This window comes from Lepidochelys kempii, chromosome 1, assembly GCF_965140285.1.
Source record: "Lepidochelys kempii isolate rLepKem1 chromosome 1, rLepKem1.hap1, whole genome shotgun sequence".
Taxonomy (NCBI): Eukaryota; Metazoa; Chordata; order Testudines; family Cheloniidae; genus Lepidochelys; species Lepidochelys kempii.
In genome coordinates this window covers 261,213,103-261,239,134 of record NC_136380.1, presented here as the reverse complement: position 1 = coordinate 261,239,134, position 26,032 = coordinate 261,213,103, and the positions used below count along the sequence as shown (strand labels likewise).

At 45.1% G+C, this 26,032-nt stretch overlaps 1 protein-coding gene across 6 annotated transcripts in view; it reads right to left on the bottom strand.

Moving 5' to 3' along the window:
- The window catches only part of EP300 (EP300 lysine acetyltransferase), a 129,115-nt gene that overhangs the window by 27,823 nt on the left and 75,260 nt on the right, over positions 1-26,032 (bottom strand). For 4 of the 6 annotated variants that reach the window (XM_073327139.2, XM_073327141.2, XM_073327148.2 and 1 more), the window contains exons 7-18: positions 24,928-25,021; positions 24,096-24,233; positions 23,398-23,515; positions 22,494-22,668; positions 19,890-19,967; positions 18,954-19,063; positions 18,312-18,470; positions 17,468-17,911; positions 16,703-16,900; positions 15,488-15,644; positions 2,299-2,417; positions 714-953 (exon numbers count right to left, since the gene is read on the bottom strand). In XM_073327139.2, coding sequence (XP_073183240.2) covers positions 714-953; positions 2,299-2,417; positions 15,488-15,644; positions 16,703-16,900; positions 17,468-17,911; positions 18,312-18,470; positions 18,954-19,063; positions 19,890-19,967; positions 22,494-22,668; positions 23,398-23,515; positions 24,096-24,233; positions 24,928-25,021 — 2,030 coding nt within the window. The remainder of the gene's footprint in view (positions 1-713; positions 954-2,298; positions 2,418-15,487; positions 15,645-16,702; positions 16,901-17,467; positions 17,912-18,311; positions 18,471-18,953; positions 19,064-19,889; positions 19,968-22,493; positions 22,669-23,397; positions 23,516-24,095; positions 24,234-24,927; positions 25,022-26,032) is intronic. The other 2 variants (XM_073327140.2, XM_073327145.2) reach the window with 2 other exon arrangements.

Below are 26,032 nucleotides of genomic sequence, written 5' to 3'. Positions count from 1 at the left end.
ACTGAATGTTAACACTATAAAAATATTCTGTTCAGCTGTCATTTACAAGTTAGCCATTTCTTTGTACACTTTTCCCCAGCAGGGAATCCACTTCCCTATTCCATGATTGGGTGAGTCAATTATATAATACCACAGAGAGATCACTTTGTTATAACACTCAGAAAAGCTGATGTACCTATTCCAAACTATGTTTAGCCTTAATACATATCCTCACAAGCTTGCTTCTAGTGTATAAAATAAAAAAATGTTGGTTTTAAGCCGTTTGTGTAGTATTAGATATTTTATGACCAAGATTTTAAAATGGACACCTAAAATTAGAGTCTAAGGTCACATCTAACACTGCAAAGAATCCCATTAGCAAGTGTTAGAGCCTGGTTCAACTGACCTGGGCTCATGGTACAGGGCTAAAAACAGCAGCGCAGACATTCCTGGTTGGACTGGAGCACAGGCTCTGAAACCTGGCAAAAGGGAATGGGTCTCCGAGCCCGAGCGGGAACATTGACACTGCTATTTTTAGCTCCATAGCCTGAGCCGGCTGACAGGTCTCAGATTCACTGACTTTTTTTTTTGCCCTTAAATATTTAAATAAGTGGCTTGATTTGCAGAAGTTCTGAGCACCAACAGCTCCCACTGACTGCTGCTCCTATGCTCTTTCATATTATATATTACACATGGAGATGGGAAAAAGGTTTAAGGAAGTTGCCCTTCCTTACCTTTCTCCCACAGCAATAACCAAGGCTCTGCATAACAGGATCAATTTCTTGTTCAAACACCTCTGCCAGTCTGGAGCAGTACTTATACACGCGGGATGTCTTGCGGTTATAGAGCCAGGCGTTGTTGAACATGAGCCAGATATCATCCACATATTGCCACGGCTCCTGGTACTGTCCTGTGTCTAGCTTCCTCTTGATGGTAGAGAGGTCCATGGGGTTCTTTACTATATCAAAGTAATCCTGCAAGAATGAGCGGCATTTCAAACAAGATCAAAGAAAATGTATTACAACATGATAGCGTGTGTGTTCTTTAGCAAGATTCCTCTTCAATACTCTTGCAAGCATTAGAAGTACCAACCCTAGAACAAAAAAGAGCTGAGTAATGCCAACCATGGACTATTTGTGACATACAGTGCGCTCTCTCAGCAACGTCGTCCCACCCATGTAGGGCCTTCCTTCCATTATTTTCACGGTTGGAAGGGCAAAGTAAAGTATCCAAGAAACTAAGATGGCCAGGGAGACTAGAAGCCCACATTTACAATCACTATTATTCTATTACATACTTTTATTGTGTATCTATTTATTTTGATATTCAATTATATAATTTAGTATTGTTCTGAAAGTGTAATACTGAAATAGAAGTCATGTAAAATAGAACAATGACTGTACATACTGAACAGGTCTTTGCAGGAATTGTGGACCAAAGCACCTGAAGCAGGATGCTGTCATGAGTTTTAACCTTTGATACATGGTATATTTGTGTGCACCAAGGAAATGAAATTAGTCTATCGCAATGATACTCAGACCTCTGGTTCAGGAGCCAAATTAGCAATCAACATTACCCAAAAGAGCCACAGTAGTGTGAATTAGTAGTTTCATTTACTACAGTATTGGTCATATTTGAACAGCACAACAGGGGAAATACTTAGTATTACATATAATTCTCACATCAAATAAGCTAATAATCTGTGTGAACTGATAACTTAATTGGTTAATAATAGTAAAAGCACTCCTAATTGGTTAATAATTAAATCACACTGTTTTAATATCATGTGCTGCAAAAAGCACTGGCTAGATCCAACCACCTTGACCTGGGTTTTTTTTTTTTCCCCTACTTCTATAGCATTTAACAGTGCATGATGTAAGTTACTGTTTAAATGAATTTTCCAAAAAATTTTAGCGTTGATAAGCTTCCTGAACAGTTGAGAAACTAAACTGTTGCCACATACTTAGGGTGAGAACGGCTTCCCTGGTTTCCCAGGACTTTGAGACACTGCTAAAACAGGACAGTTTGCAAATGTCCAGCAAAAGCCAGTATATGTAGGATTCCATCAATAAGAATAATTTGATGTCTTCCCATTCTTTTATTTTCTCTTTAACAGAAGACAGAAAAATAAGCCTTAAAAATAAGTTTCTCTATGCCACAGATGTGGTACATGCCAATCCTAAATCCAAACTCTTCCAATCCATCTATATAAAAATGGAGACAGGACTACAGCAGGCCATTTGGTCTCCTCAGGCAGACAAGTCCTGGAGTAGAAGCTAGGAGTTAAAAAGCAGGGAAACAGTTTGATAATAAACTTACAGGAATTCCTAGTAGTTGGGGGTCCACAGGCTGTCTGAAAGGAAGGGACTCAGGATCCTGCCGGTAAAGTGCCTCCAGTGTTGGCATAAGTGCCTGCCGCAACTCTTCAGGTTTGAAAACTTTTGAAAAATAAATACATGCAAAGTTGGAGTAATGGCCAGAAGCAAGGAATCTACTGTAAAATTTGAAAGCTGTTGAAAACACCCCCTACACACTCTATATAAAAGAGACAAACATATTGCGCTTACACCACTCACTGCAATGCTAGGTTTTGTGGAAGACACAAATCTGATTAACAGTGTTTGATGTGAAGCCCATAATGTGAAATGACATACTGAATACAGAAAAAAACATTTACTTACATGTACACTAACTGTTGTTCTTCAAGATGTGTTGTGCACATATACATTCCATTGCAAGCGTGCACACCCAATGCACTCAAATATGAGATCTCTGCCCGCTGTACCACAAGGTAGAGCATAAAAGGGGCATGATTGCCCCCTCCCTCCACTCTTTTTCACTGCTGTCTAATGCCTGAATTAGCAGGGAATGTATATGTGCACAACACATCTCAAAGAATAGTTACTGTACAGTTAAGAAGCCATTTTTTCATCTTCCAATGATTATGCACATATACTTTCCACTGCAGGTGACTCACCAGCAGTTTCCTTACAAGTGGAGGGACTTCAGATTATTTGAAAAGAAACTGAAGCACCAACTTATTACACTACATTAACATCAGCATCTGGAGAAGGCATGTACCAACCACACTGCTGCTTTGCAGGTGTCCACTACAGGAATGCTGGTCAGGGAGGTTGATGAAGTGGAATGAGCCCTAGTGGAATGTGCCATTACCCATAGTGGAAGAGACCGTAAGATCATAGCAAAATCTGCAGTCCAAAATCCAATGAGATGCTGAGCACAGGCTATAAACAGCCTGCAAGACTTTGTGAAAAACTAGTATCCAGGTAAAATGCCAAAGCACTGCAAACACACTAGGAGTGAAGCTTTTCTTCAGCCTTGAGAATGAGGACTTGGGAATAGAGCCCTGCGCGGATACAAATTCATATCTGTGGACATAAAAATCTGTATCTGTGGAGCTGCAGGGCTCTACTGGGAATCACAGTGGTGAAAAGAAAAGGAGTACTTGTGGCACCTTAGAGACTAACCAATAAATTGGTTAGTCTCTAAGGTGCCACAAGTACTCCTTTTCTTTTTGCGAATACAGACTAACACGGCTGTTCCTCTGAAACAGTGGTGAAAGGAGCAGCACTTTGGGCTGCCACTCCTAGGAGCCAGCACCCCGCACCAGTAGCTCCTCCGGCATGGCTGTACTGCTCCGAGCCCTGTCCACTGGGGCGGGCACCAGACTCACCGGCAGCTGTCCCTGGTCGCGCTGGTGCGTTCAAGTGGCACGCACGCTCCCAGACAAGAATCACTTCCACTCAGTGGTCTGCATCTCCTGTCCAGGGGGTGTGTGAGCCGCCTGAACACACTAGTGTGACCAGGGACAGCAGCCAGTGAGCCTGGTACGGCTGCAGCCAGTAGAGTCATGTCAGAGGAGCTGTGAGCATGGGGCACTGGTTCCTGGAAGCAGCAGCCCAACAGTACTGCTCTTTTCACCACTACACTTCCCATTAGAGCCCTTCAGGTCTGTGGATACCAATTTATATCCACAGATATAAATTTGTATCCCAGCAGGGCTCTATGTGGGAAGAACACTGGGAGATTAACAGTCTGATTAAGATGGAATACTGATACTACATTATGCATAAATTCAGGCTGCAGCCTAAGAGAAACTAACTTTGTGAAAAACTGTGAAAGGAGCGTCAGCTAGAAGCACCTGAAGCTCTGAAACTCTCCGAATACATGAATTTGTTACAAAGAACCCCTCTGTTTCTTTGAGAACAGCAGAAGAAATGTTGCTGCCAGGGGCTCAAAAGGGGTGCCTTTAAGCAAGACAGTACTAGATTCAGATCCCATAACGGTACCAGATCAGACACAGGCAGGTACACATTAACAAGACCCCTTAGAAATCTAGAAGCCACGGGATGTGAAAACACAGAAAAACTATCCATGGGAAGGTGCACGGCAGAGATGCATGTTAGGTGGACTAAAACTAATTGAGAAATCAGAGGATTTTAGATGCAGTTGATTATACATATATTGGACTATCTCTGTGCGATTTGGTGGTAAATGGTGAGATTCCACCCAGATCAAAAACGTTTTCCATTCTGCTGTATACATGGCTCAGGTGCTGCTTTCCTGCTGCTCACCAAGCTGGCTTTGACATCTAGGGTTCGTAATCTCTCACAATTACTCAACCAGAGATCATTGATGCAGTGAGGTGCAGGGACTGCAGGTTTTGACGCAGACACCTGTCCTGGTTTTGAGCCAGGAGATCCTCAGCCAGTGAAAGTTATGGGTGACCAAGAGGAGAGCTAATTAAGGTTGGAACCAATGTTGTCCCTGCCAGGCCAGTGCTACAAGGATGAAAGTTGCCTTGTCTCTTTTTTGTTTCCTGATCATCCTCAGAATGAGAGGGACTGGAGGGAGTGTGTACCGCAGATGGCTTAACCAGGGGAAAAATGGTTACCATACCTACTTTTTGTAACTGTTGTTCTCTGAGATGTGTTGCTCATGTCCATTCGATTCTAGGTATGTGCGCGCCCACTCACACAGTTGTCGGAGACTTTTACCTTAGTGGTATCTGTAGGATTGACTGTGGCGCCCCCTTGAGTGCCGCGCTCATGTGTCAGTATATTAGGCGCTGCTAACCCTATGCCCTCTCAGTTCCTTCTTGCTGGCAACTCTGAAAAAGGGGTAGGAAGGTGGGTAACGGAATGGAAATGAGCAACACATCTTGAAGAACAGTTACAAAAGGTAGGTAATTGTTTTTTCTTCCTCGAGTGTTTGCCCATGTCTATTCCATTCTAGGTGACTCACAAGCAGTATCCTCTGAGCTGGGCTTGGAGTTCAGAGTTTAGCGGCTTGTAGTACTGCCCTACTGAAGCCAGCATCATCCCAGGCCTGCTGGATAAGCGCATAGTGGGACACGAACGTATGGACGGATGACCAGGTAGCCACCCTACGGATGTCCTGCATAGGCACTTGGGCTAAAAAAGCTGCCGAAGAGGCTTGCGCCCTGGTCGAGTGGGAGGTTACGCATGCTGGAGGGGGCACCTTCACCTTATCATAGCAGTAGCAAATGCAGGCAGTGATCCAAGAAGAAGTTCTTTGAGCAGACACTGTGCGACCTTTCACCCGGTCATCCACCGCAACGACTTGCAGAATGGCTTGGTCCTTTCAATGTAGAAGGTGAACGCTCTCCTGATGTCTAGGGAATGCAGCCTACGCTCTTCCTCCAACGTATGTGGCTTTGGAAAAAAAGACAGGTAAGAAAATGTCCTGGCTCGTATGAAACAGACTACCTTGGGCAGAAATCACAGGTGTGGCCTCAGCTGGACCTTGTCTTTGTAAAAGACCAGTAGAGGGCAGTTCCAAGGTGAGCGTCCTAATCTCAGAGACCCGGCGGACAGATGTTACTGCAATCAGGAACGTGACCTTCCAGACAGGAGGAGAAGAGAGCAGGAAGCCAGAGGCTGGGGGGGAAGATGGGGAGGAGGAGGGAGATCTCCGTGTGCTGTGACAGCACCAGATTCAGGTCCCACAGAGGAACGGGATCCTTGACATGCAGGTAGAGGTGCTCAAGGCCCTTGAAGAACCAGGCTGTCCTGAGCGAAAATTGACCTACCCTTGAGCGGCGGACAAAAGGTCAAAATAGCAGCCAAGTGGACGTTGACAGATGAAAGGGACAGGCCTTGGAGCTTGAGATGCAGAAGGTAATCCAGGATTAACAGCAGCAAGGTTCACTCGGGCTGAACGCCCTTATCGAGGTCCACCAGGCAAACCGCTTCCATTTGGCTAGGTAAGTTGCTCTGGTGGAGGGCTTTTTACTGCCCAACAGGACCTGTTGGACATCAGCTGAGCACTTCTGCTCCTGCTCATTCAAATATGCAGCAGCCACGCCAGCAGGTGCAGTGCCGCTAGGTTCAGATGCAGAAGACTGCCGTGGTTTTGGGACAGCAGGTCCAGCCGGAGCAGTAGCTGTAACAGAGCACCCACTGAGAGATCCAGCAGTGTACCGAACCAGTGCTGGCACAGCCAAGCTGGCGCCATGAGGATCATCTTCACCCTGTCCTGCTTGATCTTCATGAGGACTCTGAATTAACGATAATGGGGGGAAGGTGTAAAACAGAGCCTCCAAGCACAGGAGCGGAAAAGTGTCCGACAGGGAGCCTCTGTTGATCCCCCGAATCGAGAAGAAAATGTGGCATTTCCTGTTTTGTCTGGACACGAACAGGTCCACCTGGGAAGTTCCCCACTTGTGGAAGATGAAGCTGACCACTTCCAGATGGAGGGACCATTTGTGGTGAGATGAGAAGATCCTGCTGAGGTGATCTACCAAAGTGTTCTTGGTCCCAGGAAGGTGAGCAGCTACGAGACAGATGTCATGCTGCAGACAGAAATCCCAGAGCTTGACGGCTTCCTGGCAAAGGGAAGACAATCTGGCTCTGCCTTGCTTGTTGATATAGAACATAGTTGCTGGGCTGTCTGTTAGGACCTGAACCATCTTGCTTTCTATGTGAGGTAGGAAGGCTTGGAAGGCCAGGCAAACCACTCTAAGCTCCCTGATGTTGAAATGTAGGGTGCCATCGCGACTGCACAAATGACCTGGCATGCAGAGATTGCCCAGGTGGCCTCCCCACCCCAGGTCCGATGCATCAGAGATGAGGATCACCAACGTGGATGAAGCAGTGAAAGGGATTTCTTCCAACACTGATGCAGGATTCTGCCACCAGGTGTGTGAGGACAGTACATGGTCTGGAACCCTGACCATGCTGTGCGTGTTGAGGATGTAGACAGATGCTAGCCATGCCCGCAGGAGCCTGAGGCGGAGCCATGCGCGCCAGACCACATATGTGCAGGCCGCCATGTGTCCCAAAAACTGCAGGCACATGTGAGCGATGGTGAGAGGGTGGTCTTGCATGCACAAGATGAGGTCCACCATGGCTTGGAACCAAGCCTCAGGAAGGAAGGGTCTGGCCCGAGTAGAGTTGAGCATCACTCCAATTAATTCTATGCGCTGCAGTGGAGTTAAGGTTGAGTTTCTCTCATTTATTACCAGCCCCAGCTCATGACAGGTGGAAAAAAAGATTGAGAAGCCACCCCACCTGATCCTGGGACCAGCCCTTTAGTAGCCAGTTGTCAAGATATGGGTTGAACACCTTGATGCTGGAGATAAATAGCCACTACCACTATGCACTTTGTGAACACTCTTGGGGCTGACAAGAGACCAAAGGGCATTGCTGTGAATTGAAAATGGCGCTGGCAAAGCATAAGACAAAGAAAGCGCTTGCGCCCTGGGAAAATGGAAATAAGTGTCCTTGAAGTCGAGGGTGGCGTACCAGTCTCCCAGATCCAGGAAGGGGATGATAGAGGCTAGGGAGACCATGTGATACTTCAAGTTCTTGAGAGACTTGAGACGACACAGGTCCAAGATTAGTCTGAGGCTCCCTTTTGCTTTCGGGATTAGGAAGTAGCGGAGTAGAACCCCTTTCCCTTCAAGTCCTGAGGGACCTCCTCTACTGCCCCCGGCACAGGAGGTTTTTGATCTCCTGGACAAGCAGTTGCTCGTGAGAAGGGTCCCTGAAGCGGGATGGGGAAGGGGGACGAGAAGGAGGGTAGGCCACAAATTGCAGGGTGTAGGCTGAAGAAATTGTGTTGAGCACCCAGCAGTTACAGGTTAGCCGAGACCAGACTGATCAGAAGAGGTGAAGGCAGTCGAGGAGAAAGAGGGAGGATGGATCCAATCGTTCCCCTCTATTCGACATTGGTGAGGCCTCATCTGGAGTACTGTGTCCAGTTTTGGGCCCCACACTACAAGAAGGATGAGGAAAAATTGGAAAGCGTCCAATGGAGGGCAACAAAAATGATTAGGGGACTGGAACACATGAGCATATGAGGAGAGGCTGAGGGAACTGGGATTTAGTCTGCAGAAGAGAAGAATGAGGGGGGGATTTGATAGCTGCGTTCAACTACCTGAAAGGGGGTTCCAAAGAGGATGGATCTAGACTGTTCTCAGTGGTAGCAGATGACAGAACAAGGAATAATGATCTCAAGTTGCAGTGGGGGACGTTTAGGTTGGACATTAGGAAAAACTTTTTCACTAGAAGGGTGGTGAAGCACTGGAATGCGTTAACTAGGGAGGTGGTGGAATCTCCTTCCTTTGAGGTTTTTAAGGTCAGGCTTGACAAAGCCCTGGCTGGGATGATTTAGTTGGCGATTGGTCCTGCTTTGAGCAGGGGGCTGGATGAGATGACCTCCTGAGGTCCCTTCCAATTCTGATATTCTATGACTCTAAATGACTGGGGTGTCGTCCTCGAGCGCACCATCAAAATGACTGCTTCTGGCCTTCCTGATTTCTGGGAGGGTCAGGCTGAGCAGATGGGTGGGAAGACTACAGGTGTCGCTGCTTAGACCCCTTAGCTCTGTCCTTTGTCCTGTAGGAACCCGATCGGGGATTTCCACAGGACCTGGACTGCAGGGGCAGAGAACAGAAAGGCTTCCTGCCCTGCTGAGTGTGAAGGCCCAAGGAGCGGAGGGTGGCACGGGAGTCTTTAAGGCCATGGAGCCTTGAGTCTGTGAGCTCAGAGAAGAACCCCACCCCCTCAAAAGGGAGGTCCTGAATAGCAGCCTGCATCTCTTGGGACAACCTGGAGGACTGCAACCAGTAGCTGCACCTCATGGCCAACATGGAGGCGACCACCCTGGCTGCTGAGTCAGTTGCATCCCAGGCCATGTGGAAGGCTCCCCAAGCCACCGCTCTACCCTTGTCTACCAAAGCAGTGAACTCCTGGGCTCAATCCTGTGGGAGGGCCTCTTCAAACTTGTTAAAGGAGTCCCACAGGTTAAAACTGTACCTAACAGGGCCTGGTGGTTAGACACCCTGAACTGTAGGCTGGCCATCCAATAAAATCTCTCTGCCAAATAAATCTAGTCTCTTGGCATATTTGTTCTTTGGTCTGCCACTAACGCAGCCAGGCCTGTGCCTTTCATTCACAGTGGACACAACCAGCGACCCCACTGGAGGGTGCATGAAGAGGGGATGACTGCATCACCTGTGGAGGAGCAGGTTTCCTCTCCCTCTCTGGGGACAGCTCCTTAAGTGCTGGGGTTTGGTGCGCTGCCCGTGTCAGATTTGGAACCGCGTTCTGACTCCAGTGTCAGCGGGGCCAGTTTGTCCGAGGTGGCCTGGGAGAGCTAGTGAGAACATGGGACCGGCATTACTGGCACACCCCATGGATTCCAATACCACCATTGAGTGGGCCACTGTCTCTGCTGCCATGTTGTTGCTGCGGGTGCTGCACCGGTCTCACAAGTCAGCAGCAAATCACCCCTTCTTGACGAGGGGCTGAACTCCCAGTCCGACTCGGACCACTGCCCTTCTGGCAACTGTCGAGGCCTGAGTCTGCCGACTGACTCTGGTCGGCGACCGGCGAGGTGAGGGCGAGAAACTGCGCCTGCCTGATGAATGGAGGGAAGGGGACCACTGCCGTGACAAGGAGCAGCCCCGCCTGGGCGAGGACCGACGTCTGGGAGACCGTCTGGGTGAAGGTGACCTGGGCCTCGGCGATTTCAAACAAGAAGCTCGCCAGTATGGTGGTATGGGGACTGGTGTCTCGATTCCGGTGTCCCATGTCTTGCAGGTGGAGAGCATGTTGAGGACCTGGACCTTCTAGTTGGAGATCTAGGATACGGTACCGGGGTCCGAGACCACAGAGATCTGCGCCTGCGGTCTGGTGACCGAGGGTGTTCCACTGCCCTATGAGGCGGTCCCATGATCAGCTTGGCCTTAGACGTCAGGGTTTTAGCAGAGTCTGCTGCCTGGTGTAACACCTGCAGTGCCAGTCGGCCTACTTGTTCTTTAGCTGCAGGGGCCACCTTGGGCAATGAGGGCCCTGGGAGGGACCGGGGTCCCCTGCCTCTCCCTGGAGTTGAATCCCTGGTGAAGCTCCGGGGGGCATCTGGCCTGACATCTGTCCTTTGCCCAAAGCCCCGTTTCATTCCAGTGGTAGGGGGCTCTTCTTTTGCTGCTTCTTAGGCACTGGCAAAGGGGAAATGGTGCCAGGCAGTGCCTAGTACCAGCGGTGTGCTCCATACCGAAGCCGAAGTGCTCGGCATGGGGTCCAAGTGGGAGGGCTCTGATGCAGGACCAAGTGCAGCCTCCATGAGGAGGGCCCTCAAGCAGATATCCCGCTCCTTTGGGTTCTATGTCGAAAGTTTTTACAGATTTGACTCTTGTCCTTTCTATGGGATTCCCCCAAACACTTCAAGCAGCTGTCATGGGGGGTCACTGATATGCATTGACCTGCTACATGTCGAGCTTGGTTTGAAGCTGGGAGAGCGGGGCATGCCCCACTTCAGGGCAAAGTCCCATCCAGGACTAATTACCAACTAACCTAAAACTTAATGGCTAACTAAGTACCTACAAACTACATCTGAAGAAGATAAAGGCTGTAAAGAACTGCTAATGCTCTTGCAATCTGCAAGACAAGGTACTCCAACCAATCATCACGGGCAGTAAGAAGGAACTGAGAGGGCGTAGAGTCAGTGGTGCCTAATATACTGACGCATGAGCACGGCACTCAAGGGAGCACCACAGCCAACCCTACAGATACCACTAAGGCAGAAGTCTCCAACAACTGTGCGAGTGGGTGCGCGCACACCTAGAATGGAATGGACATGAGCAAGCACTTGAAGAAGAAGAAGGGCATCTGTCATGGAACCCTGGGCTTCCCCTTGCTCTGGAGCAGAATCTCTTACATTTGTTGCTCAGGTTGGCTGCAAAAAGGTCTATTACTGGGTAACCCTACTGGCGGAAGACCTAGAGCAAAATGTCTTCTTATTGACCATTTGTGCTGGTCTATAAACTCCCTGCTGATGGAATCCATAAGAGCATTCCTCACCCCTGGAAAGTGAAAGGCTTTTTAGTGAGACCTTTATATAGAGGATCCACAAATGGATCGCTTCCTGGCATAACTCAGACAATACTGCACCTCCCTGCTTGTTCAGGAAAAACACAGCAGTGGTGTTGTCTGAGAACTTGAACCACCTGATTCCTAATGGTTGATGTAAATATCTTGTAGGCCCGACACATAGCTTGAAGTGCCAGCACATTTATAAGGAGTGAAGCCTCCTGAGGCAACCTAAGTACTTGAGCCTAAAGTTGACTGAGATCCCTCCCACCCCACACACACATCCTACCATGGCAACCCTTAGTAGATGTGTGTGTCACAAGAGTCATATTTGGTTCTGGTATGAAAAAGGAAACCCCTTTGCATATGTTCGGATGGTTCAACCACCAATCCAGGGACTAAAGCACTCAGACAGGTGCAAATGTCCTGTGAATTTCTGCTTGGCTGATATACCAAGTGGAGCCAGGTCTGCAGACATCTGATGTGAAATTTAGCATGCAGAGTCACATACATGCACATGGCCATGTGACCCAGGAGTTGTGGACAAATGCTCTGTCGTCATTGGGTTGGATTTGAGGGTTTTGAACAGAGACTATGGACTGAAAACTGTCCACGGGGAAGTAAGCCATGGTGCACAGAGGACTGCTTCTATGAGGGTTTTTCATTGTGTTGTCATAATTCCGATTTCTCTACATTTAGTTTTAAACCCATATGAGAGAACAGATGTCTGATGACGAGAATGCGGTTTTGGACATGGATACTTAATCTTCCCTGAAGTAGCCAACTATCTTGGTAAGGAAACAGTTGTATGCCTAGGCAGTGGGATGCTACCACCATCATGCACTTAGTGAATACCCTTGGGGCCAATAATAACCCAAAGGGAAGCATCACGTACTGGTAGTTCTTGCTGCCTGCTATGAACCAAAGATAATTTTAGTAGTCAGGGTGTACTGCCACATGAAAGTAAACATCCTATAAATTGAGGGCAGCATACCAATCTCCACAGAAGGGATAACTGAAGCAAGTTGGTTTTCTAACTGGTTCATTTTTTTTAGGTCTAGAATGGATCAAAGACCATCTTATTGGGAATTGGGAAGTACTGGGAAAATAAACCTTTCATTCTGTGTTGATAAGGAACCTGCTGTATGCCTCTCAATTTAGAAAAAAAAGACACTACTTCCTGAAGAACGGATGGGAAAAGTGGACTGGGGAAAGGAAAGGAATTTAACTAATAATGAATCCCTCCCTTACTGTTTTGAGTGCCCACTTGGCTGATGTAATCTCTTTCCAAAAACTACAAAAGAGGTAAATGCTTTCTAAATGGTGGGAGATGAGATATAGTTGGTGTGCTGTCCTCAATCAAGTAGTCAAAACTGGCTTCGGAGTTCTAAGAGGTCTGGTGAAAAGGGGCTGCCATTGACAATGACAATTGACAATGTCTAGCAGGCTTAGACCTTCTTTTAGAGGTCTCCTGAGACCTTAGCTAACAGAATGGTCTGTAACATGTTTGAGGCATAAGCTGTTTTTTCTTTGTTACTGGGGTGTAACATCAATTCTGAAGTGATGGCCTCATCCAGGAAGACAAAATATTGGGGGGAGGGTGGGGTTATTATCTAGACATTCCTCCCTTGCATCCTCTTCCTCTGCTTGCTCCAACAAAAGAAGGGGCTGAGGGTTTGTAGGAGAATCTTCCCTAGAAGTCCCCAGTATGGGAGAAAGGAATCTCCCCTTAGACTGACAGGGATCTAGACTCTCTTGGATCAGTCCAAGATGCCCAATAAAGCTGGGGGGCAGGGGTAGGTGTTCCATTCCAATCTTTGAACCATGAATGGTGGTATGTACCACACAGGGGCCTCTTTGTAAGAATGCCAATCTTGCCCCTTGATTCAGGCACCTCTAGAGCATTACCTGAACCTCCTTGGTGGAGATATGGGTCTACCATGGTCAAAGTCTGAAGGAAATATGACTCCCCTAGGTGAATGGAGGAGATGCTCCAATTGACATTTGTGAGCATCTCGGCACCATCAAAAATCGGGATCATGTCCTAAAGGTACCGACATGGAGGATATATCCAACAGTCATGGAAGCGAGACAGGAAGGCAAAAGGATACGTTGATGTTGTCAACGAGGGCTGTATTCAAGAAGCCAATGGAAATGATGGAGCCATGACTGTAAATGTCAGGGCCAACAGTAACGGTTGAGACTTACTATTGGCGCTGGACAATATAGTAAAGGAGAGTCCAGCAGGGGAAGACACAAAAGGTCCTTTGCTGCAAGTAAGGCCTGCACTGTTGGTGGCACCAAAATCAGAGGCAAATGTTCTGTTCTCACTGCCTATGGTATGTATAGGACCCAAATGCTGAGGATGCTCTAGATAACAGTAGAGATGCTGGTCTCGATGGAACCAGAGTGGATGGTGCAGTCTCAGATGGTGCTGGTGAGAATCAGTGTGCAACTAGACCTTGACTTGGCACTGGAAATCTTCTGAGATTTTCCTGTGAGGTGAAGAGTGAGGCTTCAACTCCCTACCAGTCTCAGAAGACAAAGATGGTTAAAATGCCTTGAAGAGGCTGCGAGAGAAGAAAAAGAGTGGTGTTTCTCAACAAATCTGGGCTCAGAAGCTGAGACAGCTGGAGGGACACTCCTCATGGACAAGTTGTCCATCCTCTTGCGATTAGGGTCAGGTTCTGAAGAGGAATGCATTGCCTCTTCCATAAAATGAATTTTAAGGCAGAAATTCCTCCGTTTCTTCCTCCATGTTGGAAAAGAGGCACCAGTAAGACATTTGTGTCTCATGCCCATGCCCATCCCCCTCCCCAGCAAATTAGGCAGCTTTTGTGCCTATCCATAACAGTGATCATGGCCCTGTTTATTTGAATGCTGGGGATTAAACTAAGCCTAAACTATAACTCTAATTATGTGTAACAGAAGTATTTCTCTAAAGGCTGGACAATCAAAGCTAAACAATGACAGGGAGTGCCAACTCTTCCCACAGGCACCAAGAAAGAACTAAGAAGGAGGTGGTGGCCATTCCCCTTTTATGCCCTCAGCTCCCAGCATGAAGACAGCAGTGACGCAGACTGCCTTGGTGATACAGCTGGCAAAAGTCTCCAACTTGAGTGCACTGGAGGGTGCATTCACCTGCAGTGGAATGTACATGTTCACAATCACTTGAAGGAGAACAGGGTCTTCCTGCATTATAGGAGTTCAAACTGTAGTATCCAGTAAGATCAGCTAAATAGCTAAAATCTGATCAGTTAAGAGTAAATCAGCATAAACGATGGCAACCTTTGGCTCAGATAAAAATGGTCCCTGAACTTTGGGGACCCGAAGGGAGGAACTACACACAACACTGAACAGGTTTATCTGGCATCTGCAACCGGTTGGTAACCGCAGGGTACACCACAAACCTGGCAGTCGCCAAGAGAGTCTAGGTTGGCAGTTTTTGGAATGAGTCAATCCTTATTAATATGTAGAGAGTAAGCGTCATAATCCACTAACCTATAGGATAATGGTACCCATAAATTTCTTAGGGTATGGAAATAAGATTTGGGTATAGTAGGTTGGGCCTGAATTACATAGCGTCAGGATCCTATAAAATACTATGTAAGAATATCTTAGAGTCTCTTTTCTTTGTTCCCCTATATTTTATACACTATCTTCTATCAGCTCAGCTTGTGTAGTATAGTATAACTACTCAACATTCCCAACTATTGGGGAACCATTGTGTTATTGGGCATACCAGAAGTAAGGCTGGTCCCTCACCTCCTATTACTGGGTCCTCAAGGAATGGTGAGAGTATGTTAGGTTAAGGTACTTATAATAGGAAAGTTACCACCAGGAGTTTTGGAATTCTTTTACTGTTTTGCAGTCATAAGTTTCATACCATTTATTATTCTTTTGTTAATCTCAATAAAGCTTTTATCAGTTTGGTATTGTCCGCAGTGCAAGTATTTGTGCCAAGCACCCCGAGAGTCCTCTCCCGATATAGAACTCTGAGTTCTCGGACCCTTTAGTCTGAATTGGATAAGAACCTATAAATCTTCTGTTCGGATGGCATCAGTGGCGAGCCATAACAACTAACCCATAATATTCAGGTCAACACCCCCCAGAGATTTGAATCCCAAGACCACAACAGTTTTCTTGCTTACTTTTCCTCTTAGACTGTCCTGGTGCTGGAGAAGACTGAGTAGCTGGAGTATTGGGTCGGTCTTCCTCTTCCTTCATTTCTGACTTCACTTCTGGTTTCTTCTCTTCTTGCTCCATTGGTGCTGTTATACATTCCTTCACCACTGGTTCCACTTTAATCTGAAAAGCAGATCAGATTCCCTTCACTTAATTCAATATAAGCCCCTCATTTGCTCTTGTGAGGATATAGTAAGGCAGTGTCTCTTCTGGGCTTAGCTACAGCTTGCCTGCCATTTCTTCCTTTGGAAAAAATGACCCTTCCTCACTCATCCTGGCTCTCACCTAAGCTCCTTCTTCACTTCTCCCCATGTGGTCTCTGCCAAGATTCAAATTGTTCTATGGGTAATTTATTTAACACTAAATCACAAAGACTGATCCCCCCACCCTTTCCTCTATCCCATGCAATTGGTGGGGAATCCCACCTCCCTGATCACTAGGATCTAGTCTCCTTTTTGGCTTTTAATGTGAGGACACTACAGTTTCTATCCCTTCTAGACAAAGAGTAAAGCTACTTTCCCATGAGGCCACAAGTTCCTTTAATGAAAAGTGATCAGGACTCTAGTTTTTCAGATCAAAGATATAACCCACAGCAGCACAGTTCACTATTCTAGGGAATTAATCCTATAGTGACTGATTACACTAGGGAACATTTTACAGAAAAATAACAGTTGCAGGCACATGCTCAGCTCTCACTGGGTTGGCAAAATTGAGGACCTCAATGCCAAGAGCCTACTGGCTGCTGCCACCATTTTAAGCACTGTCATCTACCCCCGCTCAGAAATAGATCTAGGAGAGAGTGCCTAAAATAATGGTGCAGCTGGGATCTAGTGCTAGCTTAGCCAGAGCCCTAGAGGGAACATCCTCTTCTTTTGCCTTCCTCTGCAGCATGGGGCACGGGTCACTTGCTGGAGGATTCTCTGCTCCTTGAAGTCTTTAAACCACGATTTGAGGACTTCAATAGCACAGGCATAGGTGAGAGGTTTTTCGCAGGAGTGGGTGGGTGAGATTCTGTGGCCTGCGTTGTGCAGGAGGTCGGACTAGATGATCATAATGGTCCCTTCTGACCTTAGTATCTATGAATCGATGAATCACAGCACTCTCATCTCTCTTCCATCTCTCATATAAGTACTGACCTTGCCCAACCAATTCATTCCAGAAAAATTTAGCTATCCTCTCACCTCTGGTTTCTCCTCCATCTGGAGCTCTGTTTGTTCTGGCCCCTCTTCTTCCATTTTAATATCCATTTTCACTTCCTGCAAGAGTGGCGGCTGCTGCTGCTGCTGCTCAGGGATAGTCTGTTGCGAGTTCACTTCTGTGCTGCTGGTGGATGGTGGGTTTGATACCTGCCCATCAATGCTTACAGCCGGCTGTGAAAGCTGCAGGGAAACTCACAGTGACTAAAAAGGGCCAAGCAATTATGCTGCAAAGTTTACTTCATTAAGATGTGCTTTTCATTTGCTATCATGTTTCCTCAAATTTAACTGCACCTCACTTATTCCCCTCCCTTGAAAAAAAAAAACCTGACTGTTGCACAACTCTGGTCTGAGGAAACATGCTATTGAAATCTGCTTTGGACAGCATGGCATTTTAACAATTTGATATGCCTACTGTACAATTCCACCCATACACATGCATGGAAATAAATGCATTAAGAGACACATCTACTATATTTTGAAGTAGGCTCCTGAATGTGCACTAAAATTCTCTAAAACCCTTCCAACATGGAAGTGTCAGGGGTTCCAGTGTCCAGTTTACTGGTCCTGGGTCTTCAGACAAAAATGTACTTCTCAAATGTAATGCATACCCATATTGGTTCAGATGCCTCTTAAACAGGTTGTTCACCATTGTCTTGGACATAGGACAAGTAAACAAAGATCCTGTCTGAAAGAGTCTCACATCTGAGTATCCCTGGGGAAAGCATAGAAATAAAAATATTTTCTTACAGGTGTTGTGGGATGCTGAGGCTGCAGTGGTGCTGTTGGGGTGGGCACAGATGCAGTCGTGCTCTGTTGTGACAGGGGTTGCTGCTGTTGCTCTGCCGAAGGGGTGACTGGAACTGGAGGTTGGACTTGTGGAGGCAGCTGTGCCTGTGGAGGCGTTGGAGTCTGCCTCTGCGGGGGGTGCATAGTTTGTGACTGCAGTCCAGGTGGCATTGATGTAGGGGTGGGGGCAGTGGTGGTGGCTGCTGGTGTTGCCTGCGGCTGCTGCTGCTGGGATCCCAGACCTGGGGGAGTGTGGTGAGGTGTTGGGGTGCGGCTAGGTACTGGAGAGGGAGAGTTTCGGTGCAAGGTAGGCTGTGGAAGAGGTGGGCAGTGAATATGGCTCCCTTGAGAACCTGGAGCCATTACAGGAGAGTTCACAGGACAGGAAGAGCTGGTCATTTGTGCCTGTGGGAAAACAAGTAAATATATACAATGACTTGAAACAAGAAGTGCGAGGAGGAAAGGGATTACCTTCAAGTGGCCACTTTTTACCTGAGTTACTAACACCTATCAGTTTAAAAGTATGACTAGCAATACTGTTGACTTTTTGCATTTCATTTACTTTAGTGAAATGAATGGGATTGTTCAATTTGACATTTTTGTTCACATGCACAATGCTGCAGTGTTTACGTTTCCCACAACTCCTAAGAAAAATTTAAATACAATTAACCAGTTTTCACTGATATTTAAATAAGCATTAAAGAACAACATTCCCTATTCCTCCAATTACCCAATTGAAAAAAAAATAATAAAACCAGCTCACAGAGCCTGTCAGTGAAACTGCTCCCTTAAGTGAAGAACATACTTGAGACACTGGTGTCTGATTGCCAGGCTGGGTCATAGGCATGTTTGTCGCATTCATTCCTGGGGAGGAAGCAGGGAACTGGTTCTGTTGCAGAAACTGATTTTGGCTGGAAGGTTGGCCAACCCCCGGCTGCTGCATACGTGAAGCAAATCCCATCTGCTGGAAAAAAGGAAAGGCTTATTTCACAGTGGATACATACCCACCCTTAAAAATAAAATTCTATAACGTAACATCCACTGTATGGCAGAGCAATTGACAGATCTGACAGCCACTTACGTGATGCAGCATGGCAAATATGCTAATGCTCTGCTCAAAAGCAGGAAGATATTTTTACAGTTAATTCCTAATGCGGTTTATGATAGGAGTTCTGGAATTCAGACTGGGATCATGCCTCAAGTTTTTTGGGTTAGTTTCTGATAAATTCCACTGTTTCAAGGCTGTAACTGCACACACAATTTAAATCTAAGCCAATATTAGCAGTTCCCTCACTGATTTGTGAAGACTGGCTACTCATAGTGGAGATGCAAAGGGAGAAACAACAGGACCATAGAGCAAGCAAAGAATTACTGTTTGGATAACCATAGTTAAACAGGAACACCAAACCTAAAGAGTTCAACATACTGGACTGAAAAACATCCTGACCTGGTTCATGGCCCCAGCCTGGCTTAGCTGTCCAGGGTGCTGAAGAGGAGGGGTTTGCCGAGGACCCATGGGGGACAGTTGCATGTTCATCTGGCCAAACTGGTTCATTCCTGTATATTTACCCCAAAAAGATTTTAAAATAAAGGTTTCAGTTCTCATTTGGACGTCATTCAATGTTTGAACAGGAACAAATATTTCCTCTGCTCTCCTAATTTTATTTCTACCAACACACATCTTTCAGTATGCCACAATGTATTTCAGGCTCTAATTTAGCTATTTTAAGCCTTTCAAAAGCAATGCACGTAAACCTAGTAACAAGCTTCTGGGTCAAAGGAATCGTTTTTGAGCCTGTCTTGAAGAGAAAGGATATTTTTTTGTTTACAAAGTATTTTACACACAACTCCAATATGCTAAGAGAAATCTGTCTTTACATTAACCAGTTGCTTGGCAGAGTTTGAAATCAAGTTTAACATGTCAACTCAAACTCCTTCACATTCCTTCAGAACACAAACTAGGCTTTCCTGAAAGACATGTGTATCTATGAAATTGCTTTCAGGTATGCGTTTTGGTGATTTTACTAATATTTTTAAATGTTGATTTACAAGAGACTATACTCTGTAATTTTAGAATCTGGAAAACTCTCCCCCAAAACCAACAGAACCATTCATCCAATCCACACTCTCAAATACCACCTTTTAATTTAACAAACAGCTGAAATCCAAGACAAACAGCTCTCATTCTTCCAGGATCATGAAGCACTATACCATAGGAGGAAGATGATTTTAAACAAATGGTAAGGAAGAGCAGAGAAAACTACATTCTAGCAGACTCCAGTGAGGACTGCTTGATGTCATATAACCATTGGGGAAGGCAGAATCCAAGATTTTATCCACATTCATTTAGAATTACATGGGCTTCCTTTCTTTGGACACTTACCCGGCTGTGTCTGCATGCGATTCATCATCTGATTTGGCACACTGGCACGAATCATGGTTGGGTCAGGAAGGGGACCATCTGAAAAAGAGTTGGAGAAACAGAGGTTGGGGAGTTAAGACAACAGTCCATCCTCTCAAACTTCACTTTTACAACAATTACTTTATTGGGAAATATTCAAATCAACTCCAAACACAGAGAGACCACGTTAGGTCCTAAAAGATGACTCAATGGAACAAAGATGGAAAAACTTGTAAATACAAACACGTGTGCTATTTCTTAACCAAAAATAGTTTAAGAAGTCTGAACTTTGTGAAGTTGAGGACTAATTTGCAGCATATTAAGGAGCTACAATGACTAGATGCCAGAGGCTTAAAATGTCTCATGCACTATTAAGCAGTGTTAACACTGTTCTGTATAGGTTAAACAGCAGACTGATAAATTCAATTAGAGTACCAACCTTGAAAGGACCTGTATCTCATACACTGAAATCAAGTTCACAAACTTTTTATCAAAATGCATCCTCACTTTTAAAAAACCTTAGACTAACCAAATTGTAGAGTGACATTCTGAGGTGAATGGATGGCTCAGGGGATTGGGAAAAACATTTAGCTTTTTGCCTCTACATCACTAATTCCATCTAACCCCAGTCTGGTGAGCAAAACTCATTACAATATGATGGCTGTTTAGCAGCTTGCATGAAATTCAATATTCAATTAAATTCCTATTTGGAAAATGCTTCTAAAGCTCAAAAACTAAATGAGCACAAGAGAAAAAAAATCCCCTCATTCTTAGAGGTAGGTGGCCTGTCAGGAGAATGGCCATACTGAGCAAAGGGAATAGCTCTGTGAAATAAGTTTACAGAGCTTCAATTGTACTTAGAGGACTTCAGTCTCCAGAGCTGTCAGTTCAGCACCTTGCACCAACACAAAACTAACCTTAAAAAACAAGTATGTTTTAGCACAAGTAATTTGTCATTTAGTTATTACTGTAAAAAAGTGTTTTACTTACGGAAAACATATAAAAGACAGACAGATCAACTGGAAGGGGAAAGAAGGCTAGAACATAGGATGGTGTCTGTCCCACTCCATCTGACCCCCCAGTCTATTCTATCACACTGATCACCACAGCTGACATTTCTACATCCATTGTCTAATATTCCTTGGCCATGAGCAGATTTGTTTGTTGGATTGGTTGTGGGAGTTATAACATTGTAAGTGTAACGTGAGAATTTGAGCAAGAAATGATTGGAAATTTAGCCATCCATCAATCCAAGCTCTTAAGTTATTGCTCAGCATTACCCAGATGAAGCACACTGGGCCTGATGAGGTTTAATGACATACCCAGGCACTCCTGTAAAATTTGGTCTTGTCACCCCATTTATTTACGATGTCTGAGGGACTTTTGGAGTGATACTACAGACTTCAACATCAACACGCTAATATAATATCTAGTTCTACTTTTTTTTCCCCATCAAGACCAAACTATATTATTTCTCGGATATCCCAGCACCTGAGAAACCTAGATAAAATCCATTGCATCCACAGCACTTAGGGGCTCCGTTTGGATAACATGGAAGCGATTATTTTGAAGGAGGGAGAAGCATTATGAGAAATACACTGAGATTTTGACTTCACCCACAGATGAGGGCATCTGTCCATCAGTCAAAATGACATGCAATTTTTGGGGCCTTTTTGGACTTTTAATTCTAAATTCCCAAATGCATTTCTGGGCAAAAATATTTTTTACTTCTGAATTTTCAAGTGATTAATATACATCCTTTTGTCTCCACTGACAACCTCTGTAGCGTCTTCTAGGCATATGTCAGCTCCAGGCTAGCTTACAGCAATGTGCTCTCCACTTTGGATTACCTTTAAATAGCCACCGGGAAGCTGCAAAAAGTGCAGAATATGGCAACTTTATAGGTAAGGGCAGACTGTCAAGAGCACATCACACCAATGCTCTAAACTGATTACAATTCAAATTCTCTCTTTTTTTTTTTAAGTTGTAAATGATTTATGACCCAGCTATCTCAGAGCCCTTTCCACAGTCACTATAACAACTGCCATTAACCAAGTTACAGTTGACTTCAGTCCCCAGAGCTGAATTCTTCATTCACACTGTAGCTGGGTCTTCTCAGAAATAGGCTCAGCTCTGGAATTCACTCAGTTGATCTGTCAGAATCTAAGTCTTGCCACTTTTAGGACACAATACACGACAGCTCTGTATACACTCTCCAAAACAAGTGTTTGGTATCCACAGACAGACAGAGGCAAGTTCAGTTAGTGCACAAGATCCCATGTGAAGTTTTGCCTTATCTTGTCAAACACCATTTTCCTCCACCAATTGAGCGCAAGTTAACTCAGATTTTGCAAGTAGTTCTTGCAAAATCTCACACAGTGAATAGGCAATAACAGGAAAATGCTCTCACCACCGTACCACATACTATTACACACTGAGCCACTTCAAGTTCTTCTAGAGAATTAGGCAATTATAATTTTGTAACATTAGCTGTAAAATGGGGGAGAAAGACTCCCATTCAGGACCACTATAATGATTTCCCTGCACAAGGTATTCCCTTTTATTAACTAACCCAACTGTTCTTACTTGCAGACATCCCTGGTTGTGGCTGCCCCATATTGGGCCCTTGATTCATGGGAGCTGGAGGCATGCCTGGTGCATTTGGTATCATGTTCTGCTTCTGCAGTCTAGTCCTTCGTTTTTCCTCTAGTTCCTTCTGAATCTTATAGATCTTCTCAGCTAACAAGTGGTAGTACTCTGCCTGTTGGGGTATAAGGGACAAGAGAATAGTGGAGACATACAATAAGTAACGCTTACAGATTAATGCTTATGCTCAAATAAATTGGTTAGTCTCTAAGGTGCCACAAGTACTCCTTTTCTTTTTAGATTAAAAACTGATGACCAGGTTCAGTGCTGGGAAAGACTTCCTTCTCTCCCCTGCATATTAGAGTGCTGAGAAGAGATTTTCCCATTGGATTAGGTGAGCATATTACACAGTATTTCCTGCAACTGAAGACTGACTGACAGTAGAGATTTATTCTACCCATATTGTGCATTTATTTGACACATGCCACAGTAAAGGGTGAGCTCTGGGTTTATACTGTATTTGGGAGAAAATGAGAAACCTCAAGCATGGCACATTAGGATAAAAAGCTTTCAGACCACAAACGTGTGTCAAGCAAAAAGGCAAGATCTGAAACTAGGAAGAGACTGGAGCTTGCTGCTGCCCTTGCATATACCAGCATCACCTTTAAAAAATAAATCTCTGCACTTTTTTCCACTTTTGGGACACAACTTGTCAGTTAGGCCTCCACTCCCACCCCAGAAACACCACTTCATTTATTAATGGTACATTGAGACAGTATTTCAACACTGACCCCATGAATACCAGAAGCTGACTAGTCTCTATAGCAGTTGTGAGTTCTGTCCACTATACTGACAGACTCATGCAGGCTCTCTGCAGCTATGGTGGGAAAATATGGCAACTCACCCTGCTATTTGCAGATTCATACATGTCACCTTCTACCTTCCGAGCATATGCCACCAGGTTCTCCATGCGCCTGTCTTTTAATGCTGCAGGGTCAGGGGTAGGAAATATGGCTTGGACTCTGAAGAGGGAAAAAACCATGAAACAGATTAAAAATATGCATCTTTTGAATTGAAATAAAATGGCCCCAAATGAAGTTCAAACACAAAGGGCTTTAATCTCTATTTCAAGCATCTAAAGAAAGTTAGAGATCATCATACATAGCAGCTTTAGGAGTCCCTATGACTCCATTGCTTTCCCGATCTCTCCCCCAATACTGCCATTTTGGAGCACAGGGGTATGTTTGATACAATAGGGATCAGACCTAAAGTAGCATCGGATATAATTTTAGGATTTAACATAAGGAAAGCAAGTAATCCCATATTTTTGTCATTATTTCTTCTGACCATCACCCCATCCTAAATCCACATTCATGTCCTATCTTGGTCAAAGCAACAGGCTTCCTCAACTTTAAAGCCTAAGCTACTCACTAGTAGCTGCTTCTCTCCTTTTGTGGGTGGGGCAGAGTGGGGTGCAACTATAAAACATTTAAAAAAGTTTCTGTGCTTATACTGGCTCCTTAGCCTCCTAATCTTAGAAAATACTACAACCCTTCTAGTTCCCCCAACCTTCCTTGGCAGAGGGAGATACCAGATACCTACAGTTTATGAACAAGATGATTTCGGAGGTCCTGAGTAATATCTTCATGCCACTGTTTTCGAATTCCGGTGTTGGATGGCTGTGCTGCTGTTGGCATAGCTCCCAAACTGGTAACACTGGCGCTTTCGCTCATCATGGGACTTCAAAATGGAATAATATGTTAGAGGAGGAAAAAAGGCTAAACTTATGATCTTACATTAATAGTCTATTTTATACTTAAGGATGACAAACCACTATTTACTATTCGATTTACACACTACATAGGAATCACTTCACTGATCAAGGAAGCAAACCCACCTCTGGAGTGAGGCAAGATGGATGTTTGGTAGTATGGAGCAGCACTACACAACTATTTAGGAGACTGACATCAACACTACCAAATCCAATGGAAAACAGAGCAACTACCTAAAAGGAATTTGGCCCTGACACTGGGGTTTACTTCATTTCCCTTGTAAAAAGTTTGACTGAAGTTGTAATTACCTCTTTATATCTCACCTGAAAGATGAGGCACCAGAGTGCCTCTTAGCCCCATGGCAGAGGGATGACAGATTTGCAATATAACATCACATCTAGTAACACCTGCATGTTTGAGGTCTAGCAAAAAACTCACTCAGCCTAACCGTGGTAATCCATGAGACCTGATGTTTTTAACCATACCAAAAATGCCCTCAAATAAAAAAAAAATACTCCCTTTTTCCCCCCAGTCTTAACTGCGAAGATTAGACAAATCTCTCAACATGGGAGTAGGGATTTTTCCCCCTCAGATTTTTCTGAGGTGAACCCTGTTCAGTGTTTTCAGACTATTTTTTAATCCACGTGAAATGTTCAACTTACTTTTGGGAATTCATTGCTGAATGCAACATCGACTCAGGCAGCAGATTAGGGGCTTGAACCCCCATACCTCCATTCACACCCATAGGATTAGCATCTAGATAGCAAAAGGAAGAATATATTAAAATGAATGGCTCACCACCGCACAAGCTCTTCACTCAATCCTCCTCCCTCAAGAGAGGGAAAAACATTGGTAAAAAAAGACAGACATATGGATAGCTCTGAATAGTTATGAAATACTCACTTGAGGCTTTCAAGACATCTTCCCCTACTTAGACATTTTTCACGAAGCAAATACTGATTCCTTTGCCAATCAGTGTATATTGCATACTTGTATATTTCTAGGTCATCAGAGGCCAACGTGTGTATCAGCTCTGATAATTTCCTGAATAAACTGTTATAATCTCCTCCTCTTTCCTCTCCAACAATGCCACCAAGACCGGAAAGGCAGGAGAGAAGAACACAGGAGAGAAGTTACTTACCTTTTACAGTAACTGGGAATTCAAGATGTGTGTCCTTATGGGTGCTCCACTTTAAGTGTGCCTGGGCCCCATGTGCTTTCATTGGAGATTTTCTGTAGCAGTGACTGTTAGGCTAATGCATGTGCCCTACACATCCTCCTGCTTTGTACCAAGGATATATGGGGTTGCATGGGCAAATCACCCTCAGTTCCTTCTCTACTGTAAAGCCCTAAAGAGATGAGACTCTGAAGCAGAGGGGAAGGAAGGCAGGCAGGGTACTGGAGCACCCACAGGGACTCACCTCAAAGAGCTCCAATTACCGTACGAGGTAAGTAACCTCTTCTTCGAGTAGTCTCTCTGTGGGCATCAACCACCAGAATTCCTAGCAGTACCCACTGAAGGAGACAGACTGAGTTCCAAAGCCCCTAACGCTGTCTGTAAGACAGCAAAGCCAAAGGCAGCATTCTGTGCAGGAAGCATCAACCAAGGCATAGTGTCCAGGGAAAGCATGAATTGAAGCTCACATAGCAAACTTGCATATTTCCATAATAAATAATGTCCTTTAGTCGAGCCCCAGACATGGAGTACGATCTTGTAGAATTGACAATGACTTTAGAGGGAAAGGAAATGTTAGCAGCCACATAACA